Raw genomic sequence first — 14,812 nt, 5'->3', positions numbered from 1 at the left:
GTCAATGTAAACTTTGGTTTATTGAGTTCTCATTGTACAGCAAGCAAGTCTAGGATGGGCAGGCAGATGAAAGGAGATGAATGGTCAATCTGTCTTTAATCTGGCATGCTGAGACATCTGTTCAGTCAGGCCTGCTTTGAGAGAGTTTGTAACCGATTGTCTCATAGTATCCTCAATCATATTATCACCAAGAGGTTTTATCACCTGCAGCATGAGAAATGTACAAAAATAAATAAAAGTAACTCAAAACCCCAAACCCGCTGAAACATAAAAAATTAGACAGAAAAACAAATTAAAATCATGTATGAAATGCATCCCAAAGTATAATACAAAAAGAAAAAAAAGATGAGTTTGGCTACCAGCATATGGTTAATAATTTCCAGAGCATTAAGTGGTTTCCTCCTATGTAGTATTTGACTGAATCCAAATCACTTTACAATTCCTAGAGCATCAGGTGCAATTTCATACCCTATAATGCAGCGTCAACCTGGTATGTTTATATCATTTACGTAAAGTGGGCCAGATGGTCCTGCTTATTGTCTATGCGAGTTAAGTGTGAACGCTTCAGAAAGAAAAGAGAAAGAAAAGGTTAAAAATACTGGCTAATTTTTCTTCTTGTTATTGTTGGATGAGAGCCGCTGCCGTTGTGCTGAGGTAAGAGCACGGCGAATCACTCGACGTCTAACAACTTCAAAGAATTTGGAACACACCTAAAACATGGAAGCGAGTTGTTAGAAAAGCAGTTGGCAGAGAGCAGGGGGAAGGGGAAAGCAGTCTGGGTGTTAAAGACAGTCCCCACTGATATTCTCACCTTCTTGGGACTCCTCTGAAGCAAAGGAAGAAAGACAAGAGAAGGAAGGTGTAAGGTCAGTAATGAAGGATAGGAGTTAAGACACTGAACAAGACAGCTTTTGCTTTCAAAATGTACAGGCTGATCTTGTAGGCTGGGGTCTGCCTTTTAAATAACTAACTGCTGGGCCTTAAAGTTTAGAACAGGTTATTCAAATTCATAAAAGATTTGGGGTGCAGCTTTGACAGTTCTATACCACAATCTACCAAGGTCTTGCACTAAAAGAGAGTTCTAGAATGGTAAAAAAGCTTTCTCCAAAAGTTAATGAAAAGCATCTGGCTATTAGCGGTACAGGATCTGCTGTGTATGCTGAAGATACAGGTTCAGTTCCCAGCATTTCCAGGTAGGGCTGAGAAACCTAGAGAGCTTCTGCCAGTCAGTGTTGACAATACTGAGCAACATGAACCAATGACTCAACTCTCTATAAGGGAGATTCCCAAGTTCCTGGACATGGAGCAAGTTTTAATCAGTAAAAGGTCATTTCCATGAGAAGAATCAATAAGCAAGTGAACATTCTGAGTAAATCTATAGAAGCTTCTATGTACTATATCCATGGGTGGCTTTGCAGTAGTGGAAGCTGGGGCACCCAATTTTCTAGAGCCCCCAATCCTGCCGCAGCCCATCAAGCCATACTGCAAGCTGTTTTGGAGGGTCCCCCAAAGTGCAGGGTGCCCCATTCTGCTAAGACAAAGCCAATATTGGATACAACCCTTTTCCCCCCAAGCCCCACCAGTAAAGGTAAAGTCTTCAGATGCAGCAGTAGGGGTGTTCATTTAGCACATGGGGTACAGAGGTTTCTACTACATTGTCTACAAACAGCAGAACTGTAGATGGACCACAACAGGACTGCTTGAATCATGTATCTTTGGTAACTGGTTGGCCACTCGAGATACTGGACTAGATCAGGGCTCTTGTGCTCTTTCTACATCTTAGTGATATTCAGTACCCAAATCTTATAAAGGTTGTTTGTGGGAGGCAACATCCCAGTTCTGTAAAAGCTCGGAGCAACCTTCCTACTCTTACACGAAGTGGATCTGTGGCTGCTCCTGGCTGCAAAATTCCAGTTAGCCAGCAGGTGGCAATATAAGGACATCCTTTTAGTCATGCAACAGGACTCAATTAATAATAGAAAAAATGACGCTTAGGCTAAGTCTAATCTAGGTTAAATAATGAGGGGACTCAACATGCGTACATGAAAAGCCACAAAGTACAAAATCATTCAGACCCAATGGTGGGCTATACATGGTGTGTGTTTTTGGTTCAGTCTTTACATATTTACAATTCAAGATTCCTCCCATCTCTAGTTTCAGATTAAGGCTGCACTCCGAAACACACTTTACTAGGAGTAAGCCCTACTGAACACAGTGGGACTCACCTCAGAGAAAACATGCAAAGGATTGTGCTAAGGGAACAATTAGTTGATGAGAAGGCTCTCTCAAATGTCTTGGAAGCTGTTGCAGCAGAGCACAATGTGGCTTCTTTTGTTCAGGTTTAATCAATAAGAATTGATATGAAAATCATTTTGAACAAAGAACTCGGAAACCCTTTGATGAAGTGCATACATACCTTGAGGTGTCCAGCTATTGATGGCTCATAGTCCTTCCCCTACACAATAGGAATTTTAATGAAAAACCTATGATGTGCCTAAGCAAAGCTTTATGCTTGTCACATTCCAATTCCAAATCTCCTGCTGACATGTTTATGCACTTAGTCTGTATACCAGTCTTTAAGAACTGATCATTTTATGAATAAGCAATTTTAGTGTTCAGTAAACAAACCAACGTATGCTACAGCAGACAGTCATATAACGTACTCAAGCTCAACATACATGAATTTTCCAGTGTCATGACAACCAAATATGGAATCAGAACTGCTAGGATCTTCAAATGCCCATCCTCTTTGGAAAGACAGTTCTTACTTACCTTTTATGAGTATAAACCAAACCTGTGCCTTTTATGGACACACACACACATGGGAATGAACTTACTTGACTACCTCTGCCTTCTAGGGATTTTCAAAATCTGGTTGTATGATTGGGCACGGAGATACTAAAAAATATTCTGGGTGGATTTCCATGGCTTTTCCACCAGGCTCATTCTCTAGTGATTTATTTCTGGTGTTTGTTCTTCATTCTTGCAGGAGGGGCATTTAGACCAACTACTGCTCAAGAACAGCAAAGTTGGCAAGTTTCTTCAGGAATGAAAACTTTTAGATCAAAGGTACCCACCTGATCCCATAGTAGCTCAGCCATCTGATCAATGAGTGTTCCAACTTCTCTGAATTCCCCAGAGTATTTAACGTATGCCCAAGTACAAAGGGAGACGAGTGCAACCCCCATTACAAGGTTACATAGGGTAGCTATGGAGTTCATTCCAAGGAAGCCAGTCAGTCCTGAGATTATGTACATAGCAAACATAACAGCAAAGAGAGTAGCAGGGGTACGGGCAGCATAGAAGAGGTTCTTGCCATCGTTGTGCTTCACAAAGTTTGCATAGACTTCGTCGAGCTCTTCATCAAGCTGGTCCTGGTAACGGCGACAGAAATCCTCACCTCCCATCTTTTTCACAGAACGGAACTGTTTTATGGCAAGCTCTTTAAGATCTTGGTGCTTTCGCTCTAAGTCTGCAGGAGCAATATAAGGCTTATCTCCTCCACAAACCTGTTGGAATAAGCAGAATTGACCTATTAGTTTACATTAAGTTAGAATTCCCCATGTGTTATATAGGGGCACGAGGGCTAGGTGTCAGTTACCACTAAATAAAAAAAGGTGCAGTGTTTATTCTATTGGACAAGGACTGGGGAGATCCAGGTTCAAATCCTCACTGAGCTACAAAGCTCACTGGATTACCTTGAACCAGTCACTATCCCTCAAGACCAGCCTATCTCACAAGGTTGTGAGGACAGTGCGATGCAGAGAACCATGCATACCTTTGCAGAAAAGGCAGAATAAGTTTAAATTTAAAAAAAACCCAACAACAGGAGGTGAAGGAGGAAGCTTCCCATCACTGCTCCTTTAAAAAAATGTAGCTCTCCAGCCATCACCTTCGAAAAGATGGCTGCTTGTGCCTAAATCAGACTGACGCATGTGGAGCAAGGGCAACCAAAGGGCATTAATGTGTTAATTTTACATCGCCTTTATATATAGCACCACATAACAGCTCCAGAGCCATTCACGATCCTTCCAGTGTACTAGCTAAGCAATTCATCCGAGGGCTGATGCAGACATAACATCCATGCTTCAGCGACCATGCTGTGGAATCAGTAAGTTTCTCTGCACAAACATTAATCTTGGTATATTCTGAGCGGCATTATTCCCCAGCCCCTTAAATATTTCCCCCACTTCCTTTTCTGTGTTAAATTTGCAAATAAAAAGTAAAAAGTCTGAGCTCACAGTGTATGTATTCAGAATTAAGGAACAGGGTGGGCCTTTCTCAAACACCCTTGACAATCCACTGCAAATCACTCAGAGATTTATTGGTAGATCTTGATTTACCTATTCTTGGTTTATGAGATCTAAGCTCAAATATCTACCCAGTGCAGAGCAGTTCTTAGATTAAACTAAAAGCATGCAAAGTATGGTCCATTCACATCAATACCTGCTCCATTCCTTTGTTGTAAGTATCTTTTGCTCCAGCTACTGCAGCAAGGTTGTTGGCTTCTGCTGTTGCCTTAAGTTAAAAAAAACAACACAAAGCATAGCAAGTGACACTAAACAGCTTGGAGGAGTTTCATTTGTGTCATAGTTTCCATATGTGTGATCTGAATACCAAATGAATGTATTCTTACCATATTTTCATACCCTAAACTCCTGAATCATTACTTGCAACACCCACCCTCTGGTGTCAGCTCTTGGACATAATTGCTTGGCAATCTTAAAACAGTTTTCTGGGCTAGTCTGCTGCAGTTACCAGAAAGAGAATCCCAAAAAACACTGCTTTAAGAGAAACTCACTCTGAAGAAAGGCATGTCAAGGTAGTAGATGGGAAAGACCCATTTAATCTCAGTTTATCTGATAGCACAAGTTGGATATGTGCAGAATCAGTGTACACCTTGGTTTGTTACACTGACATTTAACCTTTGTATGTGGGAGGCAGTGAAAGATCGGCGTGCCTGGCGTGCTCTGGTCCATGGGGTCATGAAGAGTCAGACACGACTGAACGAATGAACAACATGCATAAAGCTTCCATTTCAGCATCTAGGTGGGAAACCTCTGACCCATGGGCCAAACTTGGCTTGACATGCCTCCCTTATACGTAACATTGGGTGTGGGGCTTCAAATGAACAATTGGGAGTTTGAAGTGGGCTCCCAGTTATTTCTTTGCTGGAGCAGGGCATGCCCCCATCTGAGGCAAAAACTTACTGATCTGGGATTTCAATCCCCAAATCTTGAAATGTCTCGATTAACATAGTATAAGAACACAAAAAGAAACTGCAGTATCAGGCCAATGGCTTATCTAGTCCAGCATCCTGTTCTCCCAATTGCCAACCAGGGGCCTATGGGAAGCCTGCAAGCAGGACTTGAGCACAACAGCACTCTCCCCTCCTGCACTTTTCAGCAGCTTTTATTCAAAAGCATACAGTCTCTGACCATCAGCCGTGCTGATTTGTATCAAACACTCTTGGCATCAGATACCTTTAGAGACAGAAGTGTACAAAACTTTACCTGGAGCATTGACTTAGGGTGAGGCAGTTCCTCTCCTTGATAGATTTTAATATAAGCCTAAAAACAAAGCAAGGTTTTACTGTCTAGTTTCAATTGACCGGAAAAGCAGATTTTAAACACAACGCCCAAAATTCAAGTTCAATTAAATAATATAACTTACTGGATTAAGGTGGTCTATCATGTCCACCAATATTAAATGTTATACTTTTTAGCAATGTTGAAGATTGGATTCACTGAACAACCACCATGCTGTAGGGAAGCATAACCATAATTAAAGGTAGTTTTCCTAGGGTCGTTTTGTTGGGTGTGCTTTTTGGAAGCGCTATGCATCAATAGATGGGTGCAGCAACACAGCTCAAGGACAAGTAGACTCCATACTGCCCCACATATGCCAACTTTGGGTGATTCCAAATTAGATGCGATCACCTACTCTTTGGTACAAAACACTGCAACCACCAGCCAGAGCAGGAGACTGACTATTACTTCAAGAACAGGAGTTTGCAGATTAAGGTCCTGGATGGTGTACTTGCATCACTGGAAACCACTTTGCATCATAAAGAGCAAAGCAACCTAATGAGATATGGGGCAACCTGGGGTGAGTGTAGTTGTCCAGATAGCAAAGAGTTGGTTTATGTACACCAATATGCTGGAAGAGCCAGGAAAGGAAACAACACTGAAAGACACAACTGAAAATTAGGGCCATATAGCTGCAGAAAGCTTCTTTTCTCTAGCAAGAGCATAGTTAACAGAACAGAAAAAAAATCTAAGCTTGATGACCAAAAACCTGCCTTGCCTTTGATTATGCTGGCCATATTGTGCAGAAGTTGCACACTACTGCGTTTCAATGGGTCTCTGTTACTTAACAGGGCTCTGGCCTACAAGCTGAAGGGCTTACGATAGGTTTGCTATTTTAAAGAACTGATCAATGAGCACAAGTATTTGCCTACCTTGAAATATTGCACAAGATCTCTACATGTCACCTTCGAGCCACTGATCTCTTTCTCTACCAGGTTTTCAGGAGCAAGCAGCAATGGAACCAGATTCCGTAGCTCACTCTTAAAGTCGTCATCAATGTCTAGTGGAATCAGTCACAGAAAAGGAGTTGCAATTTTGCCGCAATTAACAAGACGCTCCTTCTCTCCAGAGTCAGTGGTGGCTTAACATGATGTGAAACATCCCAACTCAATAAATGGATATCGAAAAAGAAAGAAAAACCTTAAAACCTTAGCCAATGCTGAAGGTTGTTTCATTAAAAGATTGCCAGTCCAAAAACCAGAGCAGCAACAGCAGCACTGTCATTGATTTGTGTTCTTGGATCAGAAACACAAGATAAGCAAGATCTTTACTGTCCCAGTTTGTTTCAAAAATGCTGTGAATGTTAGACCTTAGTTCTCTAACAAGTACTCACATTAAAAAAAAATCATTCGCCTAATACATGCCCTGGCTGATGGCTACTTTGCTGGGCGCTCTATTCCAAGCACAGAAAAAGTGAGCAAAAACTTATCAGTGAAATATAAACATTGCTTCAGGTGTGTGTAAGAGTTTCTATTTATGCCCATCCGAAAGAATATAAATAAAAATACAGCATTAAAAATATGCAATGATAGGCAGCTGCTGTTTTTCAAGTATGTCCAGATTCTGCTGAAGCTTCCACCCCCACCCCCACCAAGCTAGCATGCCTATACAGTTCTAGTATAGTAAGTTTCTCAAAACAAAAGCCCAGTTCAGATGTAAAGGGAAGCCATGTTGGCAACAGTTTGGCTTTGTTTCCCCTACTCCACTTTCATTACTGTGTAAGTTTCAATCAAACATCCCATTCACTGTTGTCAGCAGTGTATAAAATACGTTTCAAACATATACACTAGTGCCCCTCCCAACACCCGTCAACTGAATATTTGACTACAGCATTCAAACAGAATTTATACTAGCATCTCCTTCTCCAATAAGCATATTACACTATATATACATCCGTACTAAATTTTAGAATTATGTACACTTCATCTACCACCTTCAGTGCATTGGCACTTGAATACAGATTCAAATCAGTAATCTATTAAAGCCAGGAATACAAATGAAAAACCTCATACCGTTTAGCCTCCCATCAAAGCTTGGGTTTGTTGCGACTTTAAGACCAGGATGTGGCAACAGGAAACAGCCAAGATTACTGAAACATGAGTGAATGTGCTTCCTTACATTCTGGAGCTCTTCGTGCTGGTGCACCTTAACCTACAAGCAATACACATTTTTCACAACACAATCTTATCAGAGATTTTATACATCCTTCTGGCACCACAGCTTAGTATTATTTGATTGCAGAGAATATTAAAGCTGACCTAATCCAAAACAATTGCTTATAGGTTCTATGTAGTGCAGCCCTCATGAACCAAGTTCTCGTTTGTTTAAGAACATGGTCTTACTAACGATTTACTGCAGGCCATAGCTTACCTGTAACCTTTTTTCTAGAAATTGTTTTCCTCCAGCTAAGCCATATGGATGTTCATAAGGATAGCTCCAGTCTCTAATTAAGAACATTAGTGTCTATATGAGAAAGACAAAAGTAACAGTTAACCGTTGCCCTAGCCACCAGAAGAGCATGCATAAATAGAAATACTCAGAAGCTGAACAAGTAGGATTTTAATCCCCAAAACGTAAGTACTGTAGCCTGAAAATACCACCATGGAAGCCACAGTTTAACCTCGGCCTTTCCATAAAAATTATACACCAACTGCTTTGCCACGTGCACCGTCACAAGGTCTGGTCACAAAAATACGGCTTTTGGCTACCACCAACAAGCCTGTTAAGGCCAATAGCTTTATAGCAGAGTGAGCCAACACTATATGAACTTTGACATATATGAACCTTTACCCATTATGGCTTAGGCAACTTACACACAATCACCATGAAACACGTGATGGAGCCTAGGGAAAATATGGCTGCCCTGATCTACACGTACTATTGACGTGTAAGGTTAGGAACTATGTAGCCACCTTAAACGTTTTGCTTAAGTTGGTATATGCTATAATTAACGCTTACTGGATTCTACTGTAATGTGTGAAACTGCACTAACATGTTAAATATACATACAAAAACTAATTAACTATGACCAATATAATCTTGCTATTACCTGAAATGGCTTTTGATAAATTTCTTCCATAGCTAGCCTTCCGTACTCTGTAAACAACTATAAAACAAAGCCATTAAGCATGCATCGAGAGTACAGAAACAAACAGTATTGCAACACATGCTCAGACATTAAAATAGCCCAATACTGGATTTCAAGTCATTATTCATCATTGTTAGGCGCCTGCACTGACCAAGCTTATAATACAAAGGAAAGCCATATACAGTCGTACCTTGGTTCTCAAACAGAATCCATTGCGGAAGTCCATTTCATTTTCGAAAACCAAGGCACGGTTTCCGATTGGCTGCAGGAGATTCCTGCCCTCAATCAGAAGCTGCAGAAGCCACGTTGGACATTCGGCTTCCAAAAAACGTTCGTGAACCAGAACACTCACTTCTGGGTTTGCGGCGTTTGGGAGCCAAAACGTTTGAGTTGCAAGGCGTTTGAGAACCAAGGTACGACTGTATTCCAAACCATTAATAAGGCCTGCAGTACTGTCTTGTAACTCAACAGTAGTCCTCTGTTTAATAGGAGCCAACCTACTTTTGCCAATTGTGGCAAAAAAATTACTACTATAAATACACAATACTATACAATATTGCTGCTTTGTAAAAAGAAAATGAAAAACTGCTGCATTAGCCATTTGGGGTCACAATGTTCAATAAGTCTGGGAGCACTTCCTTTTAAAGCTGGTAACTTGTACCATAGGTAAAGGGACCCATGACTGTTAGATCCAGTCGTGTCCGACTCTGGGGTTGTGGCACTCATCTCGCTTTATTGGCAGAGGGAGTCAGCGTACAGCTTCCGGGTCATGTGGCCAGCATGGCTAAACCGCTTCTGGTGAACCAGAGCAGCGCACAGAAACGCCGTTTACCTTTCCGCTGGAGCAGTCCCTATTTATCTACTTGCACTTTGACGTGCTTTCGAACTGCAAGGTTGGCAGGAGCAGGGACCAAGCAACGGGAGCTCACCTCGTTGCGGGGATTCGAACCGCCGACCTTCTGATCAGCAAGCCCTAGGCTCTGTGGTTTAACCCACAGCGCCACCCGTGTCCCAACTTGTACCATAGGCAGCTCTAAAAATTGTGCTCCAATCTGAATATTTACCAATTCTTTAATTTTATCTTCTAGCTTTAAGTACCAGCAGTGCCCACCTCCCCATATTATCCATGTCAAGGTAACTTTTGACCCATGGTGTCTGACTTCAAAACTATCTCAAAACCAGAAAGATCATATTTTAGGGGCAAGATCCCGATGCTTCCATTACTCTTTCACCAAGCAGCTGTACCAACCAAATAATTTCATTCTTCAAACCTAGCATCCTTATGTTGAATCATCTTAGTATTTTCCAACAGGAGCCCAAATTTAGCAGAGCCAATTTGGACAAAAATTCCTTAACTACTTAGAACTGCATAGAATCCAAGTATTATTTTATTTTATTTTTTTTACAATCAGTATACTTTAAAAAAATATGAAGACAAATATCTCAGAAGTAAAGGGCGGAGAGCCCATCGCAATGTAATGGCCATGACCTTAAGCATTCTGTGCCGTGTCCTATGTCACATCAGTTCTTTAACATCCCATCACTCTTCCTACTTGTAGTAGCAGCGAAATTCCAAAACAGCACTCCTTGAGATCAGCTACTAAAGGAAGTTTGCCAGATTCTGCTTACATGAATATTTTTTTCAAGAATTCTGACCTGTCCTATTAACAGGTCAACACTCAATTCAATACTCAACTCAACACTAATTATAATCCAAGTTTTACAGTCGTGTTCCTTAGTGGGAGATCGTCATTGTTTATGGACATATTTACCTGCAAATGCTGAAGATCATCTTCTTGAATGTTCTGTGATAAATTGTACACCTAGAAAACACGTTATTAGTTTTTTTACATTTCTGCAAAAAGATTTTATAGATTTTCCTATTAAAAAATACACCAGCACTGAGTGAGTTACTACCCAAACTAACAATCAGGGGTGGGGTCACACTGCCCTAAATCCTAGTCAGAATGCTTCACATCAGAAATAAAAAGGGAGTTTTTAAAGAAAAGCAAACACTAGCATGATCACATCAACTTTCTCAATTTGCCTCGTGTCAAAAGTTAATAAATGCTAACCTGTGATGGCCACAGAAATAAGGAATCAAAACCAATGGGGTTTGGGTGGTTAACTAAACAGACAGAGCCCTGTTGCTAGGTATTATATGGTTGGGCATATATCATTTGCCAGAGCTCTTCAAAACACTCCCCAGCTTAGCAATGGTGAGCATTCCTTCTCATTTTTGTGAGTGCTAAGGCACTTTCCTGCTGCTTTGTCCAGCAATTATATGATTCTGTTTAAAACATAAAATTTTAAAACAGAACCAATGCTGAATCAAATTAATTCTCTAAAATTGTTTGGCAAAACTAAAAATATTTTCAACAGGCATTGAAATACCAAAATTGTAGATGCCTGCCTTCATAGGAACAGTTTTCCAAAATACCGGTGACACTGTTCTAAAAACCTTACTGAGGGTTCACAATCACTGACCAGATCTAAGACTGTTTAGCTTTAAGCAAAGCTGCTGTGTCATATGGCTTCAGACTGTGCATTTTGAAGCTGTGGCCTGAGGATATTTAGAGGCTACCACCACTTTGAAAAACATATATCCTTAGCAGTGTCTGAAACTCCCATTGTTCTAGGTGCACTTTGCGACAGGGAATTTCATTAGCGCAAGCAGTTTCTGAGCTCTGGGTGTAGTACTGCGCCTAAGATCTCAGATTAAAACTGCAGAGTGGAAGGAAAAGAGGACCCTTTTCTACCTCCCCATTTCCAGCTACTCTGAAGACTGGAGAAGAGACTTTCTTAAGAATATTAGAGGGGTGGACTGAGAAAGGACTAGACCATGTGAAAAATGAACGTAATATTTTAGCTGTGGTTCATTCATTTTCAGCTTTGTATTTTTATTAAAAAAGCATGCCTAGACATTCTGTTGTGGAGCCCATAACCTAGGTTTAAGGTGCCATTTAGCTCCTAGCTTTCATATCTCAGTTTTAAACACTGGTCCTTACCTGGACCGAACTTGTCATGGTGCTCAAAGCAAATACAGTTGCACAGTCTTTGATAGTTGATTGGCTATCAAAGGCACCTTGGGTATCCATTAGCAATACTGCAACCTAGAGGATCGTTGCCATTAAAAAGAAGCAGCAAAATTAGTAAACAGGCAGTTCTTACATCTCTATGCTAAAAACTTAAGCTATCCCAGCTGTCTTCTATTAAGCCATCTCAATTACCTCAATTTGGCTGCCACAAGATATATTCCACCAGTCAGAGACTGCTTTATTGGCAGCCTAAGGACTGGCCAAGTAACCCAGCCACCTTTCACTCTGTTGCACTTTGGGTTTTTTTGACAACATGTTTATGCACTAGATTGAACCAGGATCCTAACTAGACTCTACATATGGCCCTACTTTCGGGGGGGGGGTATTGCACACACTGTTCAAGTCATAAACAGGTAAGCTTTAATTACAGGTAGGTAGCTGTGTTGGTCTGCCATAGTCAAAACAAAATAAATAAAAAATAAATAAATTCCTTCCAACAGCACCTTAGAGACCAACTAAGTTTGTTCTTGGTGTGAGCTTTCGTGTGCATGCACACTTCTTCAGATACACTGAAACAGAAGTCACCAGACCCTTATATATAGTGAGAGAGTGGGGAGGGGTATTACTCAGAAGAGTGGCGGGAATGGGTGATTGGCTGATAGGTGTGGAAAACCTGTTGACGACTGCAGTCAACAGGTTAACAGTCGTCAACAGGTTTTCCACACCTATCAGCCAATCACCCATTCCCACCACCCTTCTGACTAATACTCCTCCCCACTCTCTCACTATATATAACGGTCTGGTGACTTCTGTTTCAGTGTATCTGAAGAAGTGTGCATGCACACGAAAGCTCACACCAAGAACAAACTTAGGTGGTCTCTAAGGTGCTACTGGAAGGAATTTATTTATTTTGTTTTGAGGTAAGCTTTAAGATTACCTTATCAACTTCATGCTACTGACATTCAGTAACAAGTTGTCTGCATATCTTGTTTCAACTTTACAAAATGGCAGGATTTTTTTTCAAAGTGGCAGGAAATAAGATATGCAGAAAACATGGTAAAAATATAAAATATATTAAGCTATTATTATTTCATAATGTGTATATGCCACTTGATTGCAAAAGAAACAAAAAACCAACCCCTCAAAACAATTTACAAAAAAATTTCAACTCTTGAGGAGAGAGCTAAGGTTTGCCACAGTCATCCAACATACTTCAGACAGTAAACATCTGTCAGCTATTTAAAGTAATACCTTTGTCCCATCAGGCTTGGGAATTACGAACACTTCACTCCAAATCTGAATTCCAGTTGTTTCTCTCTCACACCCTCCTCTCCATGTAAACCCAGTCAAAGGCTCTTGGCTTCCACCTATCCAAGAAGATGATTCCTGTAACAGGAGTCACACACTTATTCAGTGAGTTAAGAGGTTCTAGGTAATCTTACATTAGAACACTTACAATAACTAGTAAGGGGGAAATCTAATTTCAATCAAAAAATGAATGTTTCAGTTTTGCCAAGTTTTCATTACCAGTCAGAAGTTAAAGTGACTGCTCTCAAAGAACACAATTCTTGGGGTTTTTTTTCCATATTACTTCAAGGACAGTACAAGCTTTCTACATTTACAGAACCTCTAAAGAAAGATCTTGCTGAGTTAAGATACCCTGTAATTTTATTTGCATTTCTATTCATATTATGTTCCCATAAAATCTTGTAATGGTGTTCCATTTCTTTGGCTTTGTCAGCACTTGCCGAGCAGTTTGTAAAAGTATTCTGCTCTACCCTTTAATATATCTACGCTTTAATATAACCAGGGAACCAACTTCACAATGCATAAGGCAATATTCAATGTTAGTTATAAACAAAATAAACTCATTTAAATCAATGTATTTAAGTAATGCCTATTGATTTCCATAGGCCTACTCAAGAGTATGGCTTGGGTCACCATCATGAATAATGTTAACTGTGCAAGAATCTACATGCTCTTTTTTTATACAAAACCATCCATTTCAGCTCTATCACTTTTTTTTTTAAACACCCTTTTAAACAAGATGCAGGAAATTCCAAAGTGGTTCTCTGCACAAGTGCAGCCACACTGAAGAAGTCTAACCTATCTGCAGGAGGCAGCATGTATTCCTAAGCAACTCTCCCATCATGCCTTTGCTGAGCTCATAGCATTCTAAGAGGTCACTGTTAGTACTAGTGTTCTTTCCAGAATTGCTGCCTGACTCTTTCAGCTGCAGAGATGCCTAGACTAGCACATCAAGAGATGCAAGTAGTGTCACTCTATCACTGAGCTCTTCCCTACTCATAAAGGCACTGCTTGGTCACCCAAGCTTGTAACCAATGCTCCCTTAGCATAGCAAAGTGTTTCAGCTCACAGAAGGCAAGGCAATCAATTTTTGCCAGTTTCCCCCCCTCCTTCATATTTTAGTGTTTTCAGTGGCCCTGGGATCTACAGTGGATCAGACAAAATTAGCTAATAATCCTGCAGGTGTGGTTGTGTTTTCCACTACTGCAAAGTAATCGCTGGACATAGGCCATATTCTGCATGTTATTCTCCGAAAAACCACTTACACCAAACTAATTTATACCAAACTAATTATGCCTTTTACTTCCAAAGTCAGTATTAGATCACTGTCGAAGCCTCAAGAGTTTAAGAACAAACTGGGGTTTTAATTTTTTTTATTTAGGAATGCATTACAATGAACACTAAGAAGCAAATAACCTTAACATTTCCAGTTAAAGAGTAGGGCGTAAATGTTTTCAATCAAACTGACTTGCATTCAAACTAGTTTTGAGTTTTCAAGCTGGTGTGCTTTAAGCTACTCACCTTGTTGTACATATACCTAAGCATAAAGTCCAAGAGAAAAGATTTGCCTTTACGGAATGCACCAGCTACAGAAACAACTACTATATTGAGATCTCTTATGTGTTCCTGAAGCAAAATTCTCTCCAATGCTGACTCATCCAGTTCAAAGTTATGATCGTCTTCATGAGCAAGAACAATTTGTATTGGGCATGGCTTCTTTGTAACCACCTCTTCATCAGTATCCAAAAAGGCGTTCTCTTCTGCGTCCACAAAGTTTTCCCCTAGGAAAT

General features: G+C 40.4%; 1 protein-coding gene across 3 annotated transcripts in view; it reads right to left on the bottom strand.

Annotated features, from left to right (window-relative positions):
- The window catches only part of ATL2 (atlastin GTPase 2), a 28,986-nt gene continuing 14,174 nt past the window's right edge, over positions 1-14,812 (bottom strand). The window contains exons 2-14 of one of the 3 annotated variants that reach the window (XM_033145038.1): positions 14,544-14,803; positions 12,966-13,100; positions 11,685-11,789; positions 10,449-10,499; positions 8,638-8,694; positions 7,959-8,051; positions 7,601-7,739; positions 6,461-6,588; positions 5,514-5,570; positions 4,447-4,518; positions 3,078-3,509; positions 812-826; positions 269-710 (exon numbers count right to left, since the gene is read on the bottom strand). In XM_033145038.1, the coding sequence (XP_033000929.1) occupies positions 603-710; positions 812-826; positions 3,078-3,509; positions 4,447-4,518; positions 5,514-5,570; positions 6,461-6,588; positions 7,601-7,739; positions 7,959-8,051; positions 8,638-8,694; positions 10,449-10,499; positions 11,685-11,789; positions 12,966-13,100; positions 14,544-14,803 (1,652 nt within the window). In that variant the 3' untranslated portion in view covers positions 269-602. Of the gene's footprint in view, positions 205-267; positions 827-3,077; positions 3,510-4,446; positions 4,519-5,513; positions 5,571-6,460; positions 6,589-7,600; positions 7,740-7,958; positions 8,052-8,637; positions 8,695-10,448; positions 10,500-11,684; positions 11,790-12,965; positions 13,101-14,543; positions 14,804-14,812 lie in introns of those variants that run through there. The other 2 variants (XM_033145039.1, XM_033145037.1) reach the window with 2 other exon arrangements.

This window comes from Lacerta agilis, chromosome 3, assembly GCF_009819535.1.
Source record: "Lacerta agilis isolate rLacAgi1 chromosome 3, rLacAgi1.pri, whole genome shotgun sequence".
NCBI lineage: Eukaryota > Metazoa > Chordata > Lepidosauria > Squamata > Lacertidae > Lacerta > Lacerta agilis.
The sequence above is the reverse complement of the archived record's forward strand: the minus strand, read 5'-3'. Positions and strand labels throughout refer to the sequence as shown.